General features: G+C 44.1%; 1 protein-coding gene across 1 annotated transcript in view; it reads right to left on the bottom strand.

The window, feature by feature from the left end:
- Window positions 1–22,202, bottom strand: part of MAGI1 (membrane associated guanylate kinase, WW and PDZ domain containing 1) — a gene marked incomplete at its 3' end in the record, with an annotated part of 339,889 nt that extends 317,687 nt beyond the window's left edge. The window contains exon 1 of the mRNA XM_080350590.1: window positions 21,204–22,202. Within this exon, the coding sequence (XP_080206716.1) occupies window positions 21,204–21,489 (286 nt within the window). The 5' untranslated portion in view covers window positions 21,490–22,202. The remainder of the gene's footprint in view (window positions 1–21,203) is intronic.
- Between the last annotated feature and the right edge of the window lie 335 nt (window positions 22,203–22,537).

Genomic DNA, 22,537 nt, shown 5'->3' with positions numbered 1-22,537 from the left:
GTCTTGGTTTTTTGCTTGTGTTTTGTTATTTTGATTTTGGTTTAGAGGTTTTGGTTGGTTGGCTGGTTTTTTGGGGTTGTTGGTTGGTTGGTTGGTTTTTTTAGTCAAGTCAAAAGACAAGAATAAACTTATCACAACCAAAGTAGCAATGAACAAATATCACTGCTTAAATGCATTGCTTGCCTGCTGCATCCAGATGCACACAGTATTTGTTCTTGCAGCTCCCCAGGTTTCCCCCTGCCTTGTGCCACCACAGAAGTTGCTGCTGCTGAGATAACACCAGCCGAGCAGAATAGCGAGGCAAAAAAACTCAAATCAGGCAAAGACAAATGGGAATGGGGCATCTTTATTCCCCTGCACTCTCCTGCTTGGGAAGCAATCCTTCAGGAACCAGCTATCAGCTCTTAATGACTAGTTTTGCTACTCACAGGCCCCACAATGAAACAGGGGGTGGTTGAGGTTACCATGCTGCGGTAATAATCAAATTTAAGGGGATTATAATCATTATAAGCTAATCAGGGTAGAATTATATATTTTTAATTAACAACTGCTGCGTGGTTAAGGCACTAGAATCCCCCAGCTGTCTGCTGGTAAGTGCAACCAACAGCATCCTATTTGAAGTAAAAAATACATATTTTTACATGGAAAATACATGAAGGAAATAAAATTTTTAAAGCCTTTAAAAATACTATATACTGTAAAGCCTCATTATAATTGTTTTTGCTTTCAGCATCGGCAAGTTGGGGTTTTTTAAGCCCATGAATTCTTGCATTTAATCTTATACTAAACATAGGACAAATATAGAAAGGGAATCATTTACAACACATTGTGTATATTGTTACTTCAAACCACATAGTAGTTACCCGTAAATCCTCCAGCATTTGTTGTAAACACATAGTGTTTTCTACTCATTGTAAGTCTAGAAAAGGACATATTTCTGCAGAGCCTTAAGAGGTATTCAGTGCATGAATAATAGAGACTGAATAAAACTTGTCATTTGGATTTTCTTGTAACAACATACTTTAATCCAAGATTCCCAAGTAGAGAAACAGATCTCCACAGTTTCTATAACCACCCCTGCTCACACTGTTGTAGTTTTAAATTATTCTTCAGCTGCATTTTAACTAAGAACCTTTTGACGTTATCACAGAGGGACTCAAACGGGCACCAGGCTCCAGAGATCTTGCTTTGTTTAAAAATGAACTAAACCCAACAACCAGTTCATCTGGAAAACAGCTGGTTTTGTTGAAAGGTGTTCAGTTATAAGAAAGCTGATCAGAGCTTGCTGATGTTTGCCAAGAAAAGTTGCTCTCTAAGCACCCAAATTTGTCAGAAGTCAACAAAACAACCCCAAACACAAAACAGTTGGTCTACAAATACGTTCTTCAAGTTCCTGGTGTTACACCAGCCTCCTCCTCCACAGCTCAAACACACTGTGACATTCTGGGTACACACGACAGCAGCAGAACTGCGTCTGAGCACAGACAGGCCCCTCATTCCCCTCATCTCCCCCTCTGTTAACTGGCCCCTTCCACTAATGAAAATACCCAAGAGTACATGCTGGTTAGGAACCTCCTGCAAACCCTTCCCACTCACCCTAAAGTCACATTATCAGAAATCAAATCAGCTCAGATGAAAAGACTCACAAGGATCATTAACAATTACCAAGACATAGGTTACGCATGATGCTGCTGAGTGTCCACTCCGCATCACCTTATTTTGACCAAACTATGTGTGTCAAGCATGGGATGGGTCCTGGACATGCTCCCTCAGACACAGTGTCTTCCTCCAAGGCTGCATTAGCTCCCCTGCTCACAGATAAGCAAAACCAGTCTTAGAGGGGTTAAAATGCAGAATTAGGCTCTTAGGTAACTATTTGAGGGTATGCCTTAAGGTATGTTGGTTAAACAGCTACCTTCACATTCACAGCCCTCACAGAGGGGAGAGCTCTGTCCAGGGGAGCAGACAACCAGGTTGGCAAGCTGATAAGCATTTCTCCAAGCAGAGGCATCCCTGCTCTGGATGGCCCATTTACAGGTCTCCCATTCCCCATCCCATGGTGGCCAGACCCTGCCAGCGATGCTCTGCCTGGCGCAGGCTGCCCGCTGCTGCCTGAGCTTTGTCCTGCACAAAAAGGGCGACACTTCCCCACCTCCACAGCCAGTGAGCATTCGCAACTGCTCCAACCTGTCTCTCATTGCTGACCAGGTACAGATTCTATTACTGCAGAAGACAAATATCCTTAGATTCAGCTATTTCTGATAAAACTTTCCTCTGAAATAGCCCAAATATAATCCAAACTGCACACTGGCTGTTAACAGAAACTGCTATTTCTAAGAGTTTTTGAGAACTAGGCAGTCCTGAATAACATCCTCTGACATCTCTGTGGACTTTCACTAACTATCAGCAAAAGACAACTCAGAAAACCCAACAGCCATTATTTGATGTAAAGATCAAATACCCTTCTCAGAGTAATACAGCTAGCCCTGGAAAAAAAATTGAGCCTCCTTGAAAAGATGAGAGCTCTTGGGTGAATTATCTGGTCTTGCAATTAGGTGCTACCATCAAGATTATCCTCACCAACACCACCTAAAACTCCAAATTTAACACCCAATAACACTCAACCGCTATTGATATGCCAGCTTCAGATAAGGGTTCAGATATGGGTGATGGGAGCTGTAAAGGACTCAAACTACTTTCTTCTCTTTCCACTCTGAAACAAAACATATCCTTAGAAAAAGTGCAAAATACATTCTCTTGGGAGGAAGAGGCCTAAAAAGACAACTATTACACCCAAAAATATTAGCATCACAAACACAGCACTTCAAGTCACAAGGACAGAGTCATCACTGAAGACATCAACCCTGACAAGAAGAGATGTGCAAGGAAATCAAAGAGCTGAGGCACTGAGCTGTACCCAGGCAGGCAAATAATGGACTAAATTGCCTGTAGCATGACACAGCTGCAATATCCTAGAGGTTCTGACCACTTTGCAGCATTGTTCTTTCAATTCTCCCTCATTCTGGGACTTCAATCTGCAGGGCTGCAATTGTACTAACAGCAATGTTAGAGGCGAGACCAAAAATAAACATAGCACAAGAAAAATGCAAAGCTCCTCCTCCCCACAATGTCTAGAGGGAGTTTCCTGAGTCAGTCAAACTGTTCAGTCACTTGTTTACTAGTTACTAAGTATGAATTTTCACAGCATCGTGTGTGGTTTTCACTGAAGTTTCCAAGTTAAAATCAACAAGGCTGTAATGCCGTAAGAAAACTAAACATCGCTAATCCTCTCTTGAGAGATGGGATCCCTGCTGCTTCCCTGGCCATGCCGCACTCTGCATTTCCAGAGCAAATACTGCATTTCCAGGTCAAATATGAAAGTACTGGAGGCAAAGATGGCTCTTTGGGTCACAAGATGAAGGGCACCACCTCCCATAGTGACCTGCAAGGAGTCCAGCATCTCACTTGATCCATTAGATATATTAACCTCGAATAAAGAAGCTGTCACACGATGTTGAGAAGAGCTGGAATGCTTGTCCTTCCACAAAGCACCTCCCCAAAGGTCTTCCCGAGGGTCAAGAGGCATTTTGGAAAGGGGAGGTTGGCTCTTCTCCCTATGGCACCCATGGAGGTTATAGCCATGGAGCAGCAGCCACAACAGACTTCAGAGCTACATAAAAAGCTGGCACAAAGATTTGTTTATGAAAAGCTAAAAATTAAGTTTGACTTGAAATAGTAACAGCTCAGAGGGTCACATTCTTCTTCCATCTCTGCCTCTTCCCCCTATGGGACCTCCTCTTCCTCCAGCAGCTTTCCCCAAATGATCTGCAAATGTGGCGGAAAGTCCCCAGGAAGGAGGCAGGTAGAAATCTCTGCCTGAGGACTTGAAGGAATATGCTCACTAAGGGATGCTCAGCACTTCCTACAACACCAGACATTTTTTTCAACACTGACACGGCAGCAGAGATTGTTCCTATTTGCAGCAACTTGGTACGTCAGATACTACAGTATTTCATGAATATTTTAGGAGGTGACTTCAGGTTCATGATGCTGTCAGAACGAAACACACACCTTCCCATTCCATGGTACACAACTCTCCATGTAGTTCTCCTTGTTCACCTCCCCTAATGCTTGAGCACACACCAGAGGAAAATATAAGATTTCAGGCTTAGCAAACCTCCAGCCTAAACCAACATCCTGTAAAACTACGAGTTAAAGGCAGGAACACTTCACTTCCAAACCGCAAAGGCTGTAATGAGTGTGGCTTTAATTGGCTGGTACAAGAGCTGCACAGCCAGAATCAGCAGCTGGCAATGAAATCAGCCCTTCTGCGCTGCAGATTGCTAAACTTTTGCCCTTGTCTGCAATGTGGTGTGTCACGAAAGTAATTCAGTACCCATAAAAAGAATTACAAAATTATTTAAGAAAAACAAAGTGTTAGCCCAAAATTGGCAATACACAAAGTTTCTCCCACAAAAGTTTCTAGCTGTACAGGGACCTATCCCTGACCTTATAGTGATGAATTTCTACTATGTGCACATACATAACATCCTTCATTTAAAAAAAATAAAAATAATAATAAAACAAACAAACAAAACTTTATATTCTAGGTATCACTTAAAACCTGGTCCTCTAGAGTTACTGATTTCAACAGCCCCAGTATATACTTAAAAATCTCATTATCAAGAATGAGAAATGAAATTATTTGAAAAATATCAGTCCCAAATGACAGAAGTCTCTATCAAGCAACTACAGCATGTTTTCTTGCTTCACTTAACACAGTAATTCACACATACACCAAACTTCTCCTTTCACAGGTCTACAAAGCACACGGCGAGTTCTGTGATAGCTTGCATCTGAATTCAGAATATTTGAAGAAGAGATAGATTAGTAAGGAACAGGTTTTTACAGCAAAGCCTCCCTTTCATATGGTGCAAAAAGCTTTGAATCTCATAAAGCAGTAAACTTTTGAATCTCATAAAGCAGTAAACTTTCAAGCCAAGGTGTTACACAATGTTAGCAGGGGTGCATTGCTACCACTTGATAGAGCTAATGGAAGTTTTACAGTTTACACTCCCCTTAAAACCACCTTGTTCTTGAATGAAGAGAGGCGCACTAGGCAGAGTACAAATAAAAGGGAAAAAAAAAATAATACAAACCAAAACCACACCAACAAGAACTTAAGGTGCTATGCGTAAACACTTTTTAATCCAAAAAGCCAGGCTGACCTAAATAAAAGTAGTACCCATGAGAAAAGCAAGACTGTATCATCCTGCAAGCAGCTGAGGAATTGCTGCTATCGCCTCTTCCCACTGTGAAATTCCGGCGCCGCACTCAGCCCACACCAGACGGCTCCTGTCCTGGCTACGGCACGGGCCAGAAACTCACATTGCCATTAGGAGTGCAGCACTCCAGACAATATGCAGAGCAGAATTTCAGCTCCTCATTTAGCTTAGTTGTAAACCACAGTTCATGCCTTTCTGGTTTTACCTGCAGAACTTTATTTAAAATTGTGTCTTGCCACCAGGGCTCTATATTATTGAAGTTGCTCATATGAAGAATCAGGAGTCAGAAGCTTTGGACATGTCAGGGCAAATCCCACCAAATGTAAATTGGTATAATACACAGATTTATGTTCACTTACATGGTACTAGAAACGGAAAGGCAGTAACTCAAACTGCTGCACAGGCTTCTGACAACAGTGATGATAAGCACTGCTTTTTAAGGCTGAAAGAAGATTCTGGAGAAGGAAGATAAATCAAAAGATGGCATCTTTGAAAGGGGAAGCAATGCAGGAGCTAAGCCTCAGTAGCTCCACAAACACCTATCTCTCCCCAGGAAAACAGACTTTGGTGTTATTCAGTAGGTGAGTTTTGCAACTGTTTTTATTCTAGTTAAAATTGCATGAGTGCTCATTAATTTTAATGTTGTGTGCTTTGCCATACCCATACCTAGGAACACCCTGAACCCTACAAGTGTTCACTCACTGTGTTCACAGAGCCACTGGTCACTGCTCCCACAGCCCTGCAGTCCCCCAGAAATGGGCAGGAGGAGGACGCTGCCCTTGCTGCCATCAGACCTGACCTTGCAAATGTCCAGGAGCAGCCCCAGGCATCACATCCTCAGCCATTCACCTGCCATCGGTAAACCCCACAAAAGCCGCTACTGTCACAGTCCCAGCTGGGACAGTGAGCAAAGTGGAACAGGGCCCTTTCAAATACAGAGTCTGAGATAGACCATCCGTCTGTCCTCTCAGCTCCACGCAGGATAATGGTCTCTAACCAAATTTGGGGTTGTACTCTCCAAATATCAGGCCCCTCAAACACAAAACAAAACAAAAAAATCTTGCTGGTACATTGATTATTACAAATGCTGTTGATCAGATATCTGCACTCATGTTCTCAACTTTGCTTTTAAAAGGCATTTACTCCTACATTTTGGTGCATTCTCTTGACCCCAGATATTAAATAAGCCAAATGCATTGAGCTTGCTTCTCTCCATACAAGCAACAAGGACTTTTATTAGCACACCTCCAGTGGAATATTAACTAAATCCAGTGTCCTGCTGGGAAGAGACTGCATTTAATCTGGGTTGCAACTGGAGAGCAGGAAAGAAAAAAGGTCTTCAGAATAAATCTGGCACCATTATTAAAGGAACAGGTTAAACATCAACCACAGGCATGAAACTGTGGGAACATGACAGCAACACAGTCCTGGCTGTTGGACAAGCAGAAAACAACCCAAATACATTGCAACAGAAAAGGGACTAAAACCCTCACTTCCTTACATAAATAAAGAAGCTGTTTCTGTAATAAATATCTGTGGGGTATTTAGGATGCACTGATTTTATTAGCCAGAGATGCAACAGCCAGCAAGGCAGGCTTAATATCCGTGTATATATATATATATATATATGTAATGCCTGATATCAGGGAACTTTGCAGGGTTCAGAAACGGATCAGACATTTCTTCACATAACAATAGGCAAAGGCAGCATCTAATATTCCACAAAAGGCAACAAACACCATAAACAAGGTATATAAATCCTCCACGCTCACAGGAATAAACTGCCTTCTGCCTAGAAGAGATCAGGACACAGGTTATTCTTACCAGTGGGTACCAGCTTGTAACACTTTATTTTAAAACACATTCTATTAACCAGTATTTCCAACAGGAAAGCAACTGAGGACAGCTCACCTGAATCTGCAGTGACACATCCTACACCAAAGAAAACACCATCATTCTGGCACTAAGTTAATTTCCAAAAACACTCCTGAGAAGAAAAATAAAGACATAACCTAGAAGCTTTGTAACTGTTACTTTTTAAAGTACCATTTTAGAAACAAAGTAATGTTGTAACAAAATGTTAAAAGGCAACTAGAAAGAGTTACCAAAAAAAAAGTCAAAATATCACATCAGCCCAAACCTGCCAAGAATGAAGGGATCATAGCAGATAAAAGAAAAACAATATTACAAAAAAGGTGGGTAAAAATAGAAGTGTCAGTATATGACATGCCTTCGAGTTATAGAAACAGCATCTGGATTGTCCTCAAATCCCCTCCTGACTGCTGTCTAACTCAGTAACCATCCCTCTTGAGCAACAGGGCTGTCTCAAGCAGAGCAATGGGGCAATGCTGATTTCTTTTCATCTGATGCCATATGGGATAGCAAAGCACCTTCCAGTCAGAAAGAGAACAATTTGTGTCCTGTGTTTCACAGACCCAAGTGCAGCCCAAAGCCTGCCTTCCAGCCAAGCTTGGAGGACACCAGTGGACATGCACGTGATCTTCTGCTCATGGACCTGCAGACAGACCCATCTCTGGAGCGACACAAAAAGACAGCTCTGCAAATTAATACACTGGTGCAATTCACTCCAGGTGAAAGGTAGAGCACAGAAAGCCTCAGCTCTGCCTGTTAAGGCTCCAGAAATATGATTTCCACCTTATTTTTGGAGCCTGCCATTTATCAAGCATTGCTAAGGAGACCCACTTCTCTTCCACACTAAGGTACTTCCCTCTTCTTTCACAAGCCCAAGTGCAATACATCCTAATGGGATACATCCCACATAGCATGCTGCTCTGTGCAGGGTCACTGGAGCATGGTGATAACTTGAATATATATGTATGTGTGTATATATATATATATATATTTATATATATTTTAAAGGGAGAGAAAAAGGCGTTTTCAACTGAGCAAATTTTACCTCTACAGCAGTTACAGCCAACTGTATGGCTCTGCATCTGGTACCTGCCTGTGTACATCCTTCTGCTGAAGTGACAGCTACAGAGCAGTAGTTGAAAACATTCAAGCAAAAGATATTTTGTCATTTTGCGAAGCATTAACACTACTCAATGCTTGACTGTTTTAAAGGGTGTTACAACTTGGCTGTGGACACAGACTTTCCAGCTTAAATTATGGATTTTTTAAAGCTCTGAACACTACTTCAGCAAAGCAAAGACCTTAGAGCATTCCTCCTCTGCTCTGCCTGTGATCCCCAAAGTCTGAACCAGGGAGATATTTGATTTTTCATGTCTAAGCTAAGACAGCAAGAAGAGAAAAAGAGGGGGAAAAAAATCCCATTAAATAGAAAGTTGAGGGAAAAAAAACCAACTGAGCAGCTGCATGTGAAAATTACATTAAGTCCAAAGCCACCAAGTGTGATCAGCCTCAGGACAGAGAAACAGTCAGGCAAGTGCACAAATGTCTTTCACATGTTCTGAATGGAAAGAAACTGAATTTTTTAAAGACTAACATGGAAACTGCTTTAAGCAATTTGTCATTTTCAATAGAGGTTCTGCAGTTCAAAGAGAGATTTCGACAAGTTAAACAACTTCCTATCGGAGTGGCTGCATGCAATGTTTGAACTACCTCTTGCAGTCTTCTTAGAAAAGGAATATTTCTAATTTTGCCATTCAGGAAGACTTTGAAATGTCACTGACATTTGATTTGACCAGTGAAGAGGAAATACAGAGTTGAGAGAAGGGAAAAACAATGCAAATGCCATTCTGTATTTTTTAACTTGGTTTCAAGCAATATTCACCAAGCTGCCTATTTACCTCCTAGAGGGGGAAACTTCAGACATATTTTCTGTAAACATGGCAACTTAATGTCCACCTGTATATTACAAGGCATAAATGTGAAATAGCTGAAAGAGAGCTGAGAGCATCTTTTTGCTAAACTTGAGCTAGAAACAATGTTTTTATGCCAAAAAGTTTTATGGTCCACTGCAACACATAATAATGCTGAGGTCTCTTCTATATCAGGGATTTTAAGAAAAAATAAATATGCGATAAATATTCCCCAGTGTTTCTGCCACCAGTTCAGACAGCTATCAGCATTCAGCACTGCTGCTGCTGTGTCCGAATATGTGAAAGGTCTGTCCTTCGGAGGTCTGGAAGAAGTTTTGTTTATCGGTTGGTGATGCTGTGCTCAGCTGGGAGCTCAGGGTGAGGGGACTTATCCTGACACAGCCCACAGGTCACTGGGAAGATGCTTGAGGTTTAGAAAAACAGAGCAACAGGAGCAGAGCAGCAACAAGTACATATAAAATCAGCTGTGTGGCTGTTTGTTACAGTAAAATCTACCTCTATCTGCAATCAATACAGGAAAAGAGGAACAGCAGTTCTAATTAAAGATAGCTAAGAAAGTCCCTAACTTTTTAAAGAAAAGGTTCTAATCTTCCTTGTAAGCACACAACTCCAGGCCAGCAGGGCAGGAGGTGCTGCAGGCAGCAGAAACAACCCTTGTCAAAAATAAATCAACAAATTACTATATCCAGCACCTCCTGAAATGGGTTCCAGCCAGGCAGCTGATGGAACCTTCCCTGCCAACTCAATTGCACTGCGGAAAAATACTTGTATTCCCAGCCAGGGGCAAGATCCCATCCGGGCAGCTCCCGCCACGGCAGACGCTGTACAGAATGAGAAGAATACTGAAAATAAAAGTTAACTGTGACAAGCCGGTTTGGGGGCCAGGGTTTCCTCGTTTTCCCCAGCATCCTCAGGAGAGAGCAGGCAGCGCCGTTCCAGCAAGAGACAATGACAACCCACCCGCTCGCTCTCAGGATTCAAACTGGCACAAAGCACAGGGTACGGATGACCAGGCTGAGTTACAGGCCAGCCACACTAAATCAATTTGAAACAGATTTTGGTTAATCCGCTGCAACCTTTTAACGGCAATTTGGTCTTTGGGATTGTAACAACTTGCCCGACTTTTAGGCAAACAGCAATTTCCACACTGGTTTAGGCAAGCCTCAGCACCGATTATCAGCATCTTTTAAATACAGACAGAAAAAGCCCTCTGCAATGTGTTACGTTAGCACATGCTTAAATCACTCTCATATTTACTGGGGCTTTTCTCATGTCTAACAGCTTCAGGAGATCCAAATTTACACACTAACTGCTTACCAGTCTGCAATGTGACCAAGATATCCTATCCCAGATCAGAACTATGTGGAGAAGAGGAAAAAAAAGAGACTCTATTTAGCTCCTGGAAAAACTAGTGTGTGTGTATTTCCAGCATCAACTAGTACAACTGGAAAATTGGCAACATAAAAGAAAAATAAATGGAAAAGCCACCTTCGATAGTCCCTAGGTCATCTCTTCTGCAGATAAAAACTTCAGCCTTTGGCATATTTTACAAGCACACAGTAAAAAACTTACAGGGTGTTTTTAAATTGAAAGATTGTTGTGGCAAACCTCCACCTGAGCAGAACAGCCGGGCAATGCAGAAGGGAGCTGCTCCAACTAAGCAGTTTGTCTGTTTCCCATTTTAATGCAGATCTGGGAAGAGCCCCACAGCACTGGGGAGCTGAGATTTGTGGGTCTCTTTTGGGGGTTACCCCCTCCAAACATCAGTTGGGGTCTTTTTAGATCTTGTTCTTCTTCCCCAAAGCATTTAGGCAGGAGCAACTCTCCGGAGTTCATGTGCTGTCTGGCACAAGAGGGGACCCAAACTTCATCAGGCTTGAAAGATGCCATCATGGATCCATGTATTTCCCACCCCTGCCACCTTCAGAAAGGAATGCCCTTCTGTTAAAGAGTAACTGCCATCTGACTCTGCAATGAGGGAGCTAAATGCCCCTTTATTGCCTTTAAAATGCCAGAGACCTGCGTGCACAGCGAAACTGGGCACCTTTCCGAGGTAAAGTTTATAGGTGCGCGCTAGTTTCCCCTCTTGCACTCTCAAAATGACTCACAGGGACCAGACAAAGGTCTAGACAGCAGCTGCCCCCAGAAATTTGTCAGGAAAAGGGAATCTGGATCTCCTTCAGAAGCCATATCGCAAAGCCCACTTAAAAAGCAAGAGAGGTTTCATGAACGAGCTGTCTTTCCAAACCATCATGTTCCTTCAGATAATTTATAGGACAAGTATCGCTAAAACGGTTTTACCACAGGAACACCATAGAAGTGAATTTAAATGTTTTTTTCAGGATCAGAGGCTGCCCATGCATCTCGTGATGAGAAATGGGCATGGGAACCATTCTCAGCCATAATGGTGGTGGTTTCATAGTCTTCAGCTTTCAAATAGTTGTGCCAATAACTACTTTTGCTACTTATGGCAAAATCTATGGCACTGGCTCTTTAACAGCCTGAGCTGCCAAAGTCATAGGATTAGAATGGGAGGAAAAGAAAAACAAGAAGTAAATAGAGAGAGACAGATAAGAAGATGAGATTCCAGAACTCTTCATTGAAGCAGTGTTTGACCATATGAATGCTAAAGTGAAATATATATATATATATATATATATTTGTATTCATATACACACATCAGTGACGTGCTCCAAGAGCCTCACCCAAGAATTCAAAGTATTTGATAGGTGACACACAATATTTTCACAAGCTCTTCCTCTTAGGCTGGGTGTAGGCTCTACGTGGATATAAAACATTCCCTTATATGTAACCTCTCCAAGCAGCCAACTCTTGGACCAGCACAGCTCTGGTGTCCTCAACACCCTGCCTGGGTTTTGCCCAGAGCAGTTCCGCACCTTCCATAGAAAGCCAGACAGACAATTATTGAGAGTTTAATTGCCTCGATCCACATGTAGTAAACAAAGTTTCCTGCCACATGAAAGATTTATATAGGCCATGGTTAAATTCAGAGAAAAATACCTCCATGTGACACTAGGTGAATCTCAGCCTGTCCATACATTGTCATTTACCAAAAACAAACAAACAAACAAACAAAAGGTAATGCAGCTATGGTAAATGTAGAAAAGTATTTGTCAGCTCAGATATCCATTTGGAAACAGTTTGATTAATAATAGCAGATAGTAGGTGACATGGAGGACTGGAAGACTCCATAGCGCATACTTTACAAAAGTTGACAAAACACTATATACCATTGCTAAACAAGTTTAGTATTTGCACATAAAATAAACATTAAAAGTTTGCTAGGGTATAGGCAAAGACAAACTAACAACAACAACAAAAAAGCCATCCTTTCCCAATATAAAACAACTTACTGATTTTCTTCAAAAACAGCCAAATGCAAGTGCCCCACTGTGAACCAGCAGAGCCTTGGGCTGTGCTCATGCAGCCAGGCTGCTGCTGCTCACCACGACCAGCGCACATTAACAAGACATTCTATATTAGTCACTTCATTGTTTAAGGAAAAATGCATACCAGGGAAAAGAAAAGGACACGATTCTTTGTTTTACATCAAACTAATCCCCCTTTCACCCTTAGGACAGGGAGAGAACAAAGCCTGGGCTGGACCGGTGGTTGCCAAAGCCCCATCAGGCGTCCTGTCCCACAGGGCCTTTGCCAAGCACCAGTGCCAGCACTGCAAAGGGGGGACTAGACAGTGTCCCCAAACCCAGCCAAGCCACATTCTTCTCCTCTCCAGGCTCACTGGGCATCAGGCACCCCAGGCTGCGCTGTGCCAGGCGTCCTCGGCCGTCCCCATGCTGGGCAGGAGACACGCAGGCTGCAGCCTGGAGGAACACCAGCTATTTTAGGCATCATGTCCTAACAGGATATTCAACGACAAAGTTGTATTCTATATTATTATACATCATTGTAGGCATTTAGGGCTCCCCGAAGAAGAACATGTTGGTCTAGACTGCTCTGTCATCAGCTGGTCCTGCAGAAAGCACTCAGCTACCTCTGCTTTTAGAGACGGCCTCAGCATCAGTTACAAATCCAGCAGTGAACAGAGAAATCTTTCCTCAACCTGATGCATTTGTTATCTCTCACACATCTCCTGCTGCTCTTCCCGCCCCTGTCCTCCAGCCACCCCTGGTTCCAGCAAGGCTCCAGTGAACTGTTCCTCTGCAGGTCCCAGCCCCAGGAGGATCCTCTTGTACCTCTGCCACTTATATTGCTAATTAGGAATCTGCAGGCACCTTTGGGAAAGGAGAACAGGCATCTTGTCTGCTGTCTTTTGAAGTCTTTTCAATTATTCTGCAGCCCAGGTCCTCACCTGCCCAGTTCAGCCTGTTTGGGAGGTAACTTTCCCCTCTCTCTCTCGTGCATCCAAAATACATCTGCATCTGTCATCGGTTTGGACTAACACCCACTTAGCAAAGGATCTGCTCCACTGGAATAGGAGAAGTTGAACATCAAAGTTTTGGGTTTTTTTTTTCTTTTAAGTACACTATCTGCACAGCTTTGTTTGTGTTGAGGGAGTGGCTGGGTTTTAGGCAGCTTCTTTTTCAAAGGCTTTTTGTTAATAACTAAATGAAAATCCCAGAGTCGAGGTTTTTGCCTTAAAAACCAAGTCCCTGTGATTAAGGATATGAAGAAAGAAAAGTCGGTCTCTACCCAACCTAATTGTACTGAGGCACTGACTTCAGGGCTTCAAAATTACAGATGTATAATCTAAGACAATGAACTCTTTAGTCAAGGACTAGCAAACCATGCAAAATTGATTCCTTATTCAAATGCCTTCCAATTGTAAGGGCATCTGTTCCACTTTGCAAGTCATCCCAAAGGCTTTGTTTGTTTTGTTTTCTTTTTTCTCCTGTTCCATTATGAAGACAGGGTGGTTTGCATTATTTTCACACTATGTAATAAGCACTATTGTTTAGTCTAATAGGAGACAATCAGTGAAATCCAATAAATATTTTTACCTTATTTTTCTTTTAAGTTATGACACAAGCCCTCTCAGATGTAAAAACAGGAACTGTTCTTAATCAAAAGCCAAGTCTGTAAAAATGTAACCAAAACGTCAGGACCTGAAGAAAAAAACTACTTTGTTTCTCCAAGGTCTACTAGGGGCAGTGAAAAAAAAAGGCTTAAATAATATTACTAACACAAAATAGTTCAGCACAAATGATGCCAAAGTCAGGATTGCAGACCAGCAGAGAGAGCAGTGCCATCATTCCAGCCCATAGCAGTGAAATAGCTCTGGAAACCATTTGAAATGTCACAGGAGGGAGGATGGATGGAGTGTGTGACCTTTGGAAACTGAAGGGTGGATCTCAACAAAAATATCCCAGCTAACCTGAGCCACGCTGCTCCTGCAGGACCAAGATGCTGGTCTGTTTATTTGGTGTAATGGAAAAGCAAAAAAGGCAAAATAAAGAAAAATAAAAATCTAAATCTGCCAACATACCAGCCCAAAGTAAAAGCTGCCAAGCTGCTCTGGAAACAGGCAGCCACAGCTCTCTTATCAGATCAGTAGAAAACAAACTCTGGCCAATAGCCCAGGCTTAGGTTTATTTCCCAACACCAGATCTTTGCGGGGAACCCCAAACTTAAACCAACAAATGCACTGAATATGTGGGTCTCATGGGGCTGCCAGCTCTAGCAGGACATGGAGCCTCACCTGTCAAACCAGCGCAGCAGCTGAGCCAAAGCAAATCGCACGAGACTGAAACATGAACTGAGAAAACAAAATCTCAAGTGTCAAGAGAGACGGAGAAAATGATGATAGTGGTGGAAATTATGTTTCTGCAGGAACTGTTCTTGCATGCTCAGCAGCACTGTCACTCAGCCCTGAAAAGCTGCTGTTTTCTCCATCTTGCAAGCGGTGCCTCTGGTGACAAGGCAACAGGAGCGGATAGGATCTTCGTACATCACAGCGAGTCGACCTATTCCTATGCCCTTGGTGCAAACAGGTCACTTAATACTCAGTTCCTAAAAGGCAAAACATTTTTTTTTCCACAGCTGAGCTAGAAAAAAAAAAAAAAAAAAGAAGAAATATGGACTGAGAGGATCCTGAATTTTGCTGCTCCAGGAGTTGGGATGTGGAGCTGGAGGAGCTGAGATAGGATGGAGAGGTGTGAGTATCAGCCCTCTGAGTACCACTGATTGCTCATGGTAAGATCACTGTCTTCAGCTGTTTTTTCGCCTCCAACTCGTCGTAGTCCTCCTATAAATTCGTGGCACTTGCTCATACAGAACCAGTACTCCGTGCTTTTCAACCAAGAAATTTAAGTCACTTGCAGCAAACAAAGATCAAAACTCATATGCATTGATTTATGCGTTCCACTCAAAGTCAGAGGAAGTGTAAAAAAAACCCGCAACACCTGAAATAACTAGCAAGCATAGCCTGTGTCTGGATGAGAGTAAAGGAATGTAAATAACAAACTCGGTCAAATTATTTTTAAAAACCTCAACAGAGGTCCCAAGGATCCCACCCTTGCCCACAGCTCACACCTTGTAATGCGACAGAAAGAGCCCCTAAGGCAGCAGCATCTTCTCAGTTACCTCCAAGCTGAGGATGCTAAAATCTAACAAATGAGGAATGTGTTGGCCCAAACCATCAGTTCTGCACAACCAGGCAAGTGCTACTCAGAAAATCTTTAAATCTTAATGTAGCTGCCCTTGGCAAACGTGTTCCTTGTGCAGGTACACACTGCCAAAGGAGCAGGGTACTTCTCAGGCATCAGATAGAGAAAGAGATACAGAAAAAGCAGAGAGCTCCATGCATGATTGTAGCCTGAACCAGAGGAACATGACAATACCAAACATGGGAATACAATGAGCTACTGATGGTTTGGCTTTCAAACCTGTTAAAAGAAGTTCCTGCATTTCTAACAAGACATATGGAAGCTTAATCTTAAATCCCACAATGGCAGGTCAATAATTCACTCATGCAGGAGTTGTAACTTGGTCTTAAAAAGTAAACAGAAACAGCAGGCAGGATGGTGTTAACATCTTATTTTGCAATGTTGAATGACTGCTCATAATTAGAATATAATTGTGATTTAATTGCTCTGTGATCTGATCGGCCATAAAGAGGGAGGCTGGAGTCCCATCTCAATGGGTGTAAATATTAAACTTATTGTGGAAAACATAATCCCATTTCATGCCACTAAAAGGATCACATTAATTCCTGAAATTTTTGGTAACAGCAAAGATGTGGCACTTGGGCTCTAATGTCCATCTCTGGGTGCTACCTCATGGCTCCGGAGAGGATGGATGAACTGGTTTGCCGCAAGTAGGATCAACTTCTAAATCCTGACAAGTACTGCACTGCAAATTAACGCATAGTAAAGACAAGGTCTTCATCATAGCATTTAGTACACAGACATGCACGTCATGACTACTAAATGCAATACTACTCTAAAGATTACTGATTTGTAGAAAAATGTATTAGAAGTAATGCAAAAAAGAGATTCTGCCTTTTTTTATTTCATGTAGTGACTAGCCCTGCACAAAGCTTCTCCCAGCGGGTCAGTGTTGAAAACAGGCCTTATAAATCTAAAACGCATGAATGTCACCCAAATGTTCGGATGGCAAATCTTTCCCTCCACTTGAAATCCACTTGGGTCCTAAAAGAATTTGGGTCAAATGGAAAAAACAACGTACAGAATTTACCATGCAAGTGACTGGCACTCAGCTATGCAAGGACTGAAGGAAAATGCTCCTTGGAGCTCATGCATGATGCTGTGGAAGCAAACTAAGAACAGCCAGAGCTCGCTCTCTGCACAGCTTTCCCTGGGCTAAACCAGGGTGGCAGCTGCTCGCACAGTAAACCCAGCGCCAGCTCCGCTGCAGCTCAGGGAGGCACCGCCGACCTAGCGTGGGATGTTCAATGTCACCCGCTAACAAAGTGACACTCTGCTTACCAGTGTTTGCCAGACTACTGAACACACACAAATCTACAGATGTGTCATTTTTATTTTTAATGTTCTACAAAAAGAAAAAAAAATCCAAGACAGCAATTCTCTCACGAGCTCTCAGAAAAATGAGAGAAAAAGGTCCAAATGCCAGCTCATGCAAACTCTTTGAAAGAAGCTGGTTTTGTTCACATTAGTGCATGTAACTAATTTCAACATCGCATGATCGCTTCGTGTAACAAATGCAAGTCTGACATTGAAGCGCTGAGTCACTGCACCATATTTCAGAATTTATCTTAGGGTCAAGTTAATGTTTGAAAAGAAACAAATGCAGCTGATAGCACTGGGTAAACAGTGACGGTTTCTGTTTGGGATCATGCCTGCTCCTGTTTGCCCTGTGTAGGGCAAAGAGAAAAAAAACCCACAAACCTACAATTCCTCCCTACTGTGAGATCATCCCAGCTGTAAAGCACTATGAAAATCTTTAATTGCTTAAACTCAGCACCTCCTGCCTTCAAAGCAATTGGTCATTCAGAGTTTGGAATCCTGAGACTTTTTAGGGAACTGAGAACAAAAAAAAGCCCACAATTTAAAAATAAGTGTACAAACATATTAACTTTGACAGTTTCCCATACCAACTGCTTGGCTTAGTATGACTTGGCACAGGTCGGCTAAACAAGGAGCAAAAAAACTTAAAGGCCACAATCTGAATCTCACTGAATGTGTCGATCTGTCACTGAGGGAGAAAGAAAACCCAGATACTTTGCCTTAAACAAAACGCAGTCAATTTTTTTATAGATACAGCCTTGCTTCTTCCCCTGTGAATAACAGGGGATGATAAACTTCTGTTCTGTTGTGCTGGACTCTGTTAATTGAGATACATAAGAAGAAATAGTATGCCCGATTTTGTTTTATCCAAGTGAATCATATATTATCAATTTATCCAAGTGAGCTATTTTGACAAACATGAAATGTATTCAAGGAAGGTACAATATTCACAATACAGCTGAGAAATCATCATGTTAAGGCAATGTCAGCTTTAAACAAGAATACGTGACCATTACTCCTATAATTCAATCTATCAATTCTATACTCTCAGACCAAGTAATAATAAAAAATGCATTTATTAACTCCACAGGAGTTAATTGCCAATTTCATCAGAGTTTAGGCACAGATGTAAGATGGAAACAGTCAGTCATAAAAGCACTACATGTTAACTGAGGGTTTTTTCCACACATTTGACAGTTCTGAAAGTTACTGAGATACATGGCAGCAGATTCTTCCTCTATCTCTCTCTACAAAACAGGCAACTATAGTGGTACATTTTTTTGCCTCAAACATAATACCAAAAAAGGGTGCATATGGGGAAAAGAAAGGAAAATCTTCATTAAAGTTTAGTTTTTCTCACAGGTTAAGCGAAGGACTAAGAAATCCCACATGAGCAGTATTAAATATCGTTATTCCAATTAAGTGAATTTAGGTAGGTTCCCCCTTTTTGTACTTTGTGGGAACCTACTCAAACTCACAAAAGCAAGAACAAAATACTGCATGTAGACCTGCAAACCTATAAAACCTAGTTCAATGATAAATCCCATGCATAGCCTATTCCACCTATGTTTTACATCCCAGTCCCTTGTCTTCCACTAAGTGCAAGGTCAGAACAGTTATTTTCTCTGTTCATGCCTGCAGATGACTGACTTATTTATAGTAAATTTCCTGTTTTTCCAGCCTTGTAAATGTCAAACGAAATAGACAAGGCAATAAAATGTATACCTTTCCAGGCTAATATTGCCCTAGCACTTCAGCACCAGTTGATTAGGCACTAAGAACTGCGAAAAGGAGGAGAATCATAGTTAAAAATGTTATTACAATCTTATCTTCACACTCCTTCACTCTCTGCTCTAGTGCCACACATCGCCTGTTGAATGGCAGTTGCCATCCCCATAATGAGATTTTTAATCAACAGAAAAGAAATGTATTTTAATTAAAACACTCTACTTTTCTACACTTATGATCCTGATCCATGAGGGAGTTCCCTGTTCTGTGCAGAGGAGTGTGCAGTTACCAGGCTATCACTGAGTGGCACAGGGAGCTGCCTTCCAGCCCACAAAAATATTTAACTATTTTAAAAATATATAAATGTATATTCTATATTCCAGTTTAATAAAGCATTTAAAAAAATAAAATAGAAGGCAGGGCGGGAGGGAAGGAAACTGCAGTCCCATAGTAACCACGGACTTGGTTCTCACTTCTGAATGAGGATGGTCCAAGGTTCAAGTGCCTGCCCTGACTCCAAACTGGGTTTTGAACCTTTTTCACCCAGTTTCCAGGTAAACCCAACCAGTATGCTGAAACTCAGCTCTCACCCCTTCTTTTGACCATACCCAGGAGCTGAGACACATTTACCACTAAAGTCTGTCATTTCTGGTATATTCCCATGACATGTTTCTATTTAGATTAACTAGTGTTTCCAAAATAACCAAAAGTTTAATGACAAATTGCTTGGTTGGGAAGGAGTTTTATAAACACCTCTCTTAACTTACCAACACTGATCACATTGCAACATCAGAAGCTGTATTTTAACACTTCTGCTAAAACAATCAGTATGAAGAAAAAAAAAGCAGCTGCCTAATTTCCTCATACTTTTCTCCACACTTTTCTTGCCCTCCCGCCTGGGCAGGGAAACCAGCAGGCTCAGTTTCCCTCCCCACTCCTCAGTGAAGCTGAGAAAATGCAGCAGGGAAAATGTGCATTTGTAAAGAAAGCTGGTTGTGTTGGATTCGACACTGTTTCCTAGAATATTTCTACTGGCTCTTGGAAATCACTAACAAGTAGCTGTGCTTCAGGACATCGGCTCCCAGGCAGGTTTGAGCTGGCATTAGCCCTGCGGGAGGGGAGCAGGTGGCAGAGGGGATTGCACAGCCCAGCCACGACTCAGCTCCTCTCTGACACCCCATCGCTGCGATCTGCTCCAGCTCCGGAGGTTTGAAGGATGACTGTGAAACAAGTGCCTGCAGCCCTCTGGCTCTGCTCATGGGTGAGGCCAGGGATGAGACTTCAGGTGACAGTTCTGCCAGCTGGCCATGAATCTTGTCTGCAGTGACCAGCTGGGTTGAACCAACTACAGAATAAAAACCCTCTTGCACCACCAGCTACAGCAAAAGCCTCAACTTTGGGAGGTATACGTGTCTGGATGACAAATAAACTTTCCCCTAAGGAATCTCTTGGGTGATAGGAAGAAAACTTCCCTTCCTTCCTCCCACTGGAACTGACCCTGGGGTGCTTCTCCACCCTGCACATCTCCAGGTGTTCAGCTGCAGCCCTGCTCATCCTGCCCATACAACCAACCCCAGAGCAGCTGTGGCAACACTAACAGTTTCCTGGCACTAAACTCAAGTCCTGTCCTGGAAATTACAAGCCCATTAGCCAGGCCTGTTACACTAACCTGTTGAGTGACTGTTACGTGTACACGGATGTGAAGTGTTTTGGTTTCTTTTTTTTTTTTTTCCAATCTCGCATGAGAGGACTCTTCCTATTCTCTTCCCCAGCCAAATGGGAGAGCTACCTGCGCATGCCTTCACCTGTGCATAGCAGGGCTGGGAGCACGGATGTGCCCTCACCTAGGGCAAATCAGGGAAAGGAAAAAAAAAAAGGCAAACCCGAGCTGACTTTCAGCCAGAGAGAGGAACTGCCCTGGCAAGAGGGTCACAGCTTTTCCCTTCTCAAGGCAGACAGCCGGTAATAACATGCTGCACTTTTTGAACAAGACTCCAGTTATCCCCCAGCAACGCGGCTGCTCGAAAGGATGCTCAGCTGCTGGAGGAGGAAATCTCTGCCACATTCCCCCAGCTGCGGTTCTGCCTTGGCCGCTCCAGGGGTCAGTCCCGGACCCAGGGTTCCCCCCCAACACCTGTGGGTGCCCCCGCAGGGAGCACTGGAGGCTCCGCGGTACCTTCGGGAAAGTCTCACGCAACTGCTCGCGGTGCTTAGCGCAGGCCAGAAAACTGCAGGGAGACTCCAGACTGAGTCCGGACTCTTCCCGTGCAGAAGTGCACACGGTAAAAGTGCAAATGTTCCCATCTCACTTCTGTACCACATCTCGCCCTTGGCCACCCGGCACTCTCGGAGTTGCCCTCCGCCTCCCCCGCAGCCCCGTGAGCAGCACGGAGTGGGTCCCCCCGCGTCCCCGCTCGCACCTTGTCGGACGGCTTTCACCACGATGGGGTCCTTGCAGCTCCGGATCACTTCCAGCACGTCGTAGCGCGGCAGCCCCGAGACGCGGACCCCCTGCACCTCCAGCAGCAGCTCCCCTTCGCTCAGCGCTGCCTCGCCGTCTCCCACCACCGCGCCCGCGTAGGGGAACTCGCCGTGCTCCGCGCCGCCGAGCAGGACGAAGCCCAGCTGCCCGCCGGGCCCGCGGGTGAGGGAGCACTGCCGCACCCGGCTGGCCCAGTGGTTCTTCTTCTGGACGACGCGCGACATGGTGCTGCGCGGCTCTCCGCGCCCGCGGGAGCGCGATAAGCAGGTGCGCAGGGGGCGCCGACCGGCTGCCTCATAGACCGCTCGCCGGTCCGGGGCCCCTCAAGCCATCACCGCCGGCGCCGCACCCCGCTCCGGCCGCGCTCGGCCCGCATGGCTCCGCGCCCGCGGAGGGCGCGCGCCCGCCTCTCGCCGTCCCTCTACCGTGTATTAAAAAAAAATTTAAAAAGAAAAAAAAAAGGAAAGGAAAAAAAAGGCTCTGAAAAAGCAAATCCGGCTGGTCCTCGCCTTCCCGCGCTGCTGCTCTGTTTTGCTGCCCCTCTCCGCGGGTGCTGCGCGGGGCGCGGAGGCGGCGCGCGGCGCCTTTAAGGCAATACAAAGACCCGTTTGTTTTGTTACACTTCGGTCCGTCCCGCTCCGCCGCGCTCCGCGCCGCCGGCGCAGGCGCCCTCGCACACCCCGCCCCGGCCCGGCCCCCGCCCGCCTCCCCGCCCCCGGCACGGCCCGGCCCGGCACGGCCCCCCCGCGCCACACGTGCGAGCCCCGGTCCCTCTCCGCTACCCCCGGCCGCGGGGCCGGTGCGTGACCCTGTTGGAAGGGCCCCGCTCTCACGAAGAACTTTTCCGAAAGGGAAAGTGGGTGCCTGCGGCTGTGCCCCTCGGGCGGGGCTTGGGCGAAACCCCCCAGCAGAAGTAACTCAGCTCTGGGAAGGGGCTGAGGGGCACAGAGAGGTCTTCACCACGCACGGCTCCACTGGTTGCTCCTGGAAAAGTTCGGCCCCTGAAGATGTTAATGTTTTGGGGGAGAGCAACGGTAATCCCTTGTTTTCCCAGGAGGATTTCTAGGATTTTGCAAGTTGCAAACCTCTGGAATCACTGCTCACCTGTGCTTTCCAGGGGTTTGTTACAGGAGAGGACACAATGAGGCAGAAGTGCCAAGGAAAAACTTGCACAAGCCTGTAATTAAAATAGTATCAAAGAGCTTGCAAAAGGATGAGTTAAAGCTGTGCTTGTATCCTTGATTCTCCACTTCTTAGTCTCCAAGTGCTCGA

Source organism: Nesoenas mayeri (assembly GCF_963082525.1).
Source record: "Nesoenas mayeri genome assembly, chromosome: 10".
Lineage (NCBI taxonomy): Eukaryota > Metazoa > Chordata > Aves > Columbiformes > Columbidae > Nesoenas > Nesoenas mayeri.
Note: the sequence above shows the minus strand (reverse complement) of the source record. Positions and strands in the feature narration are given on the sequence as shown.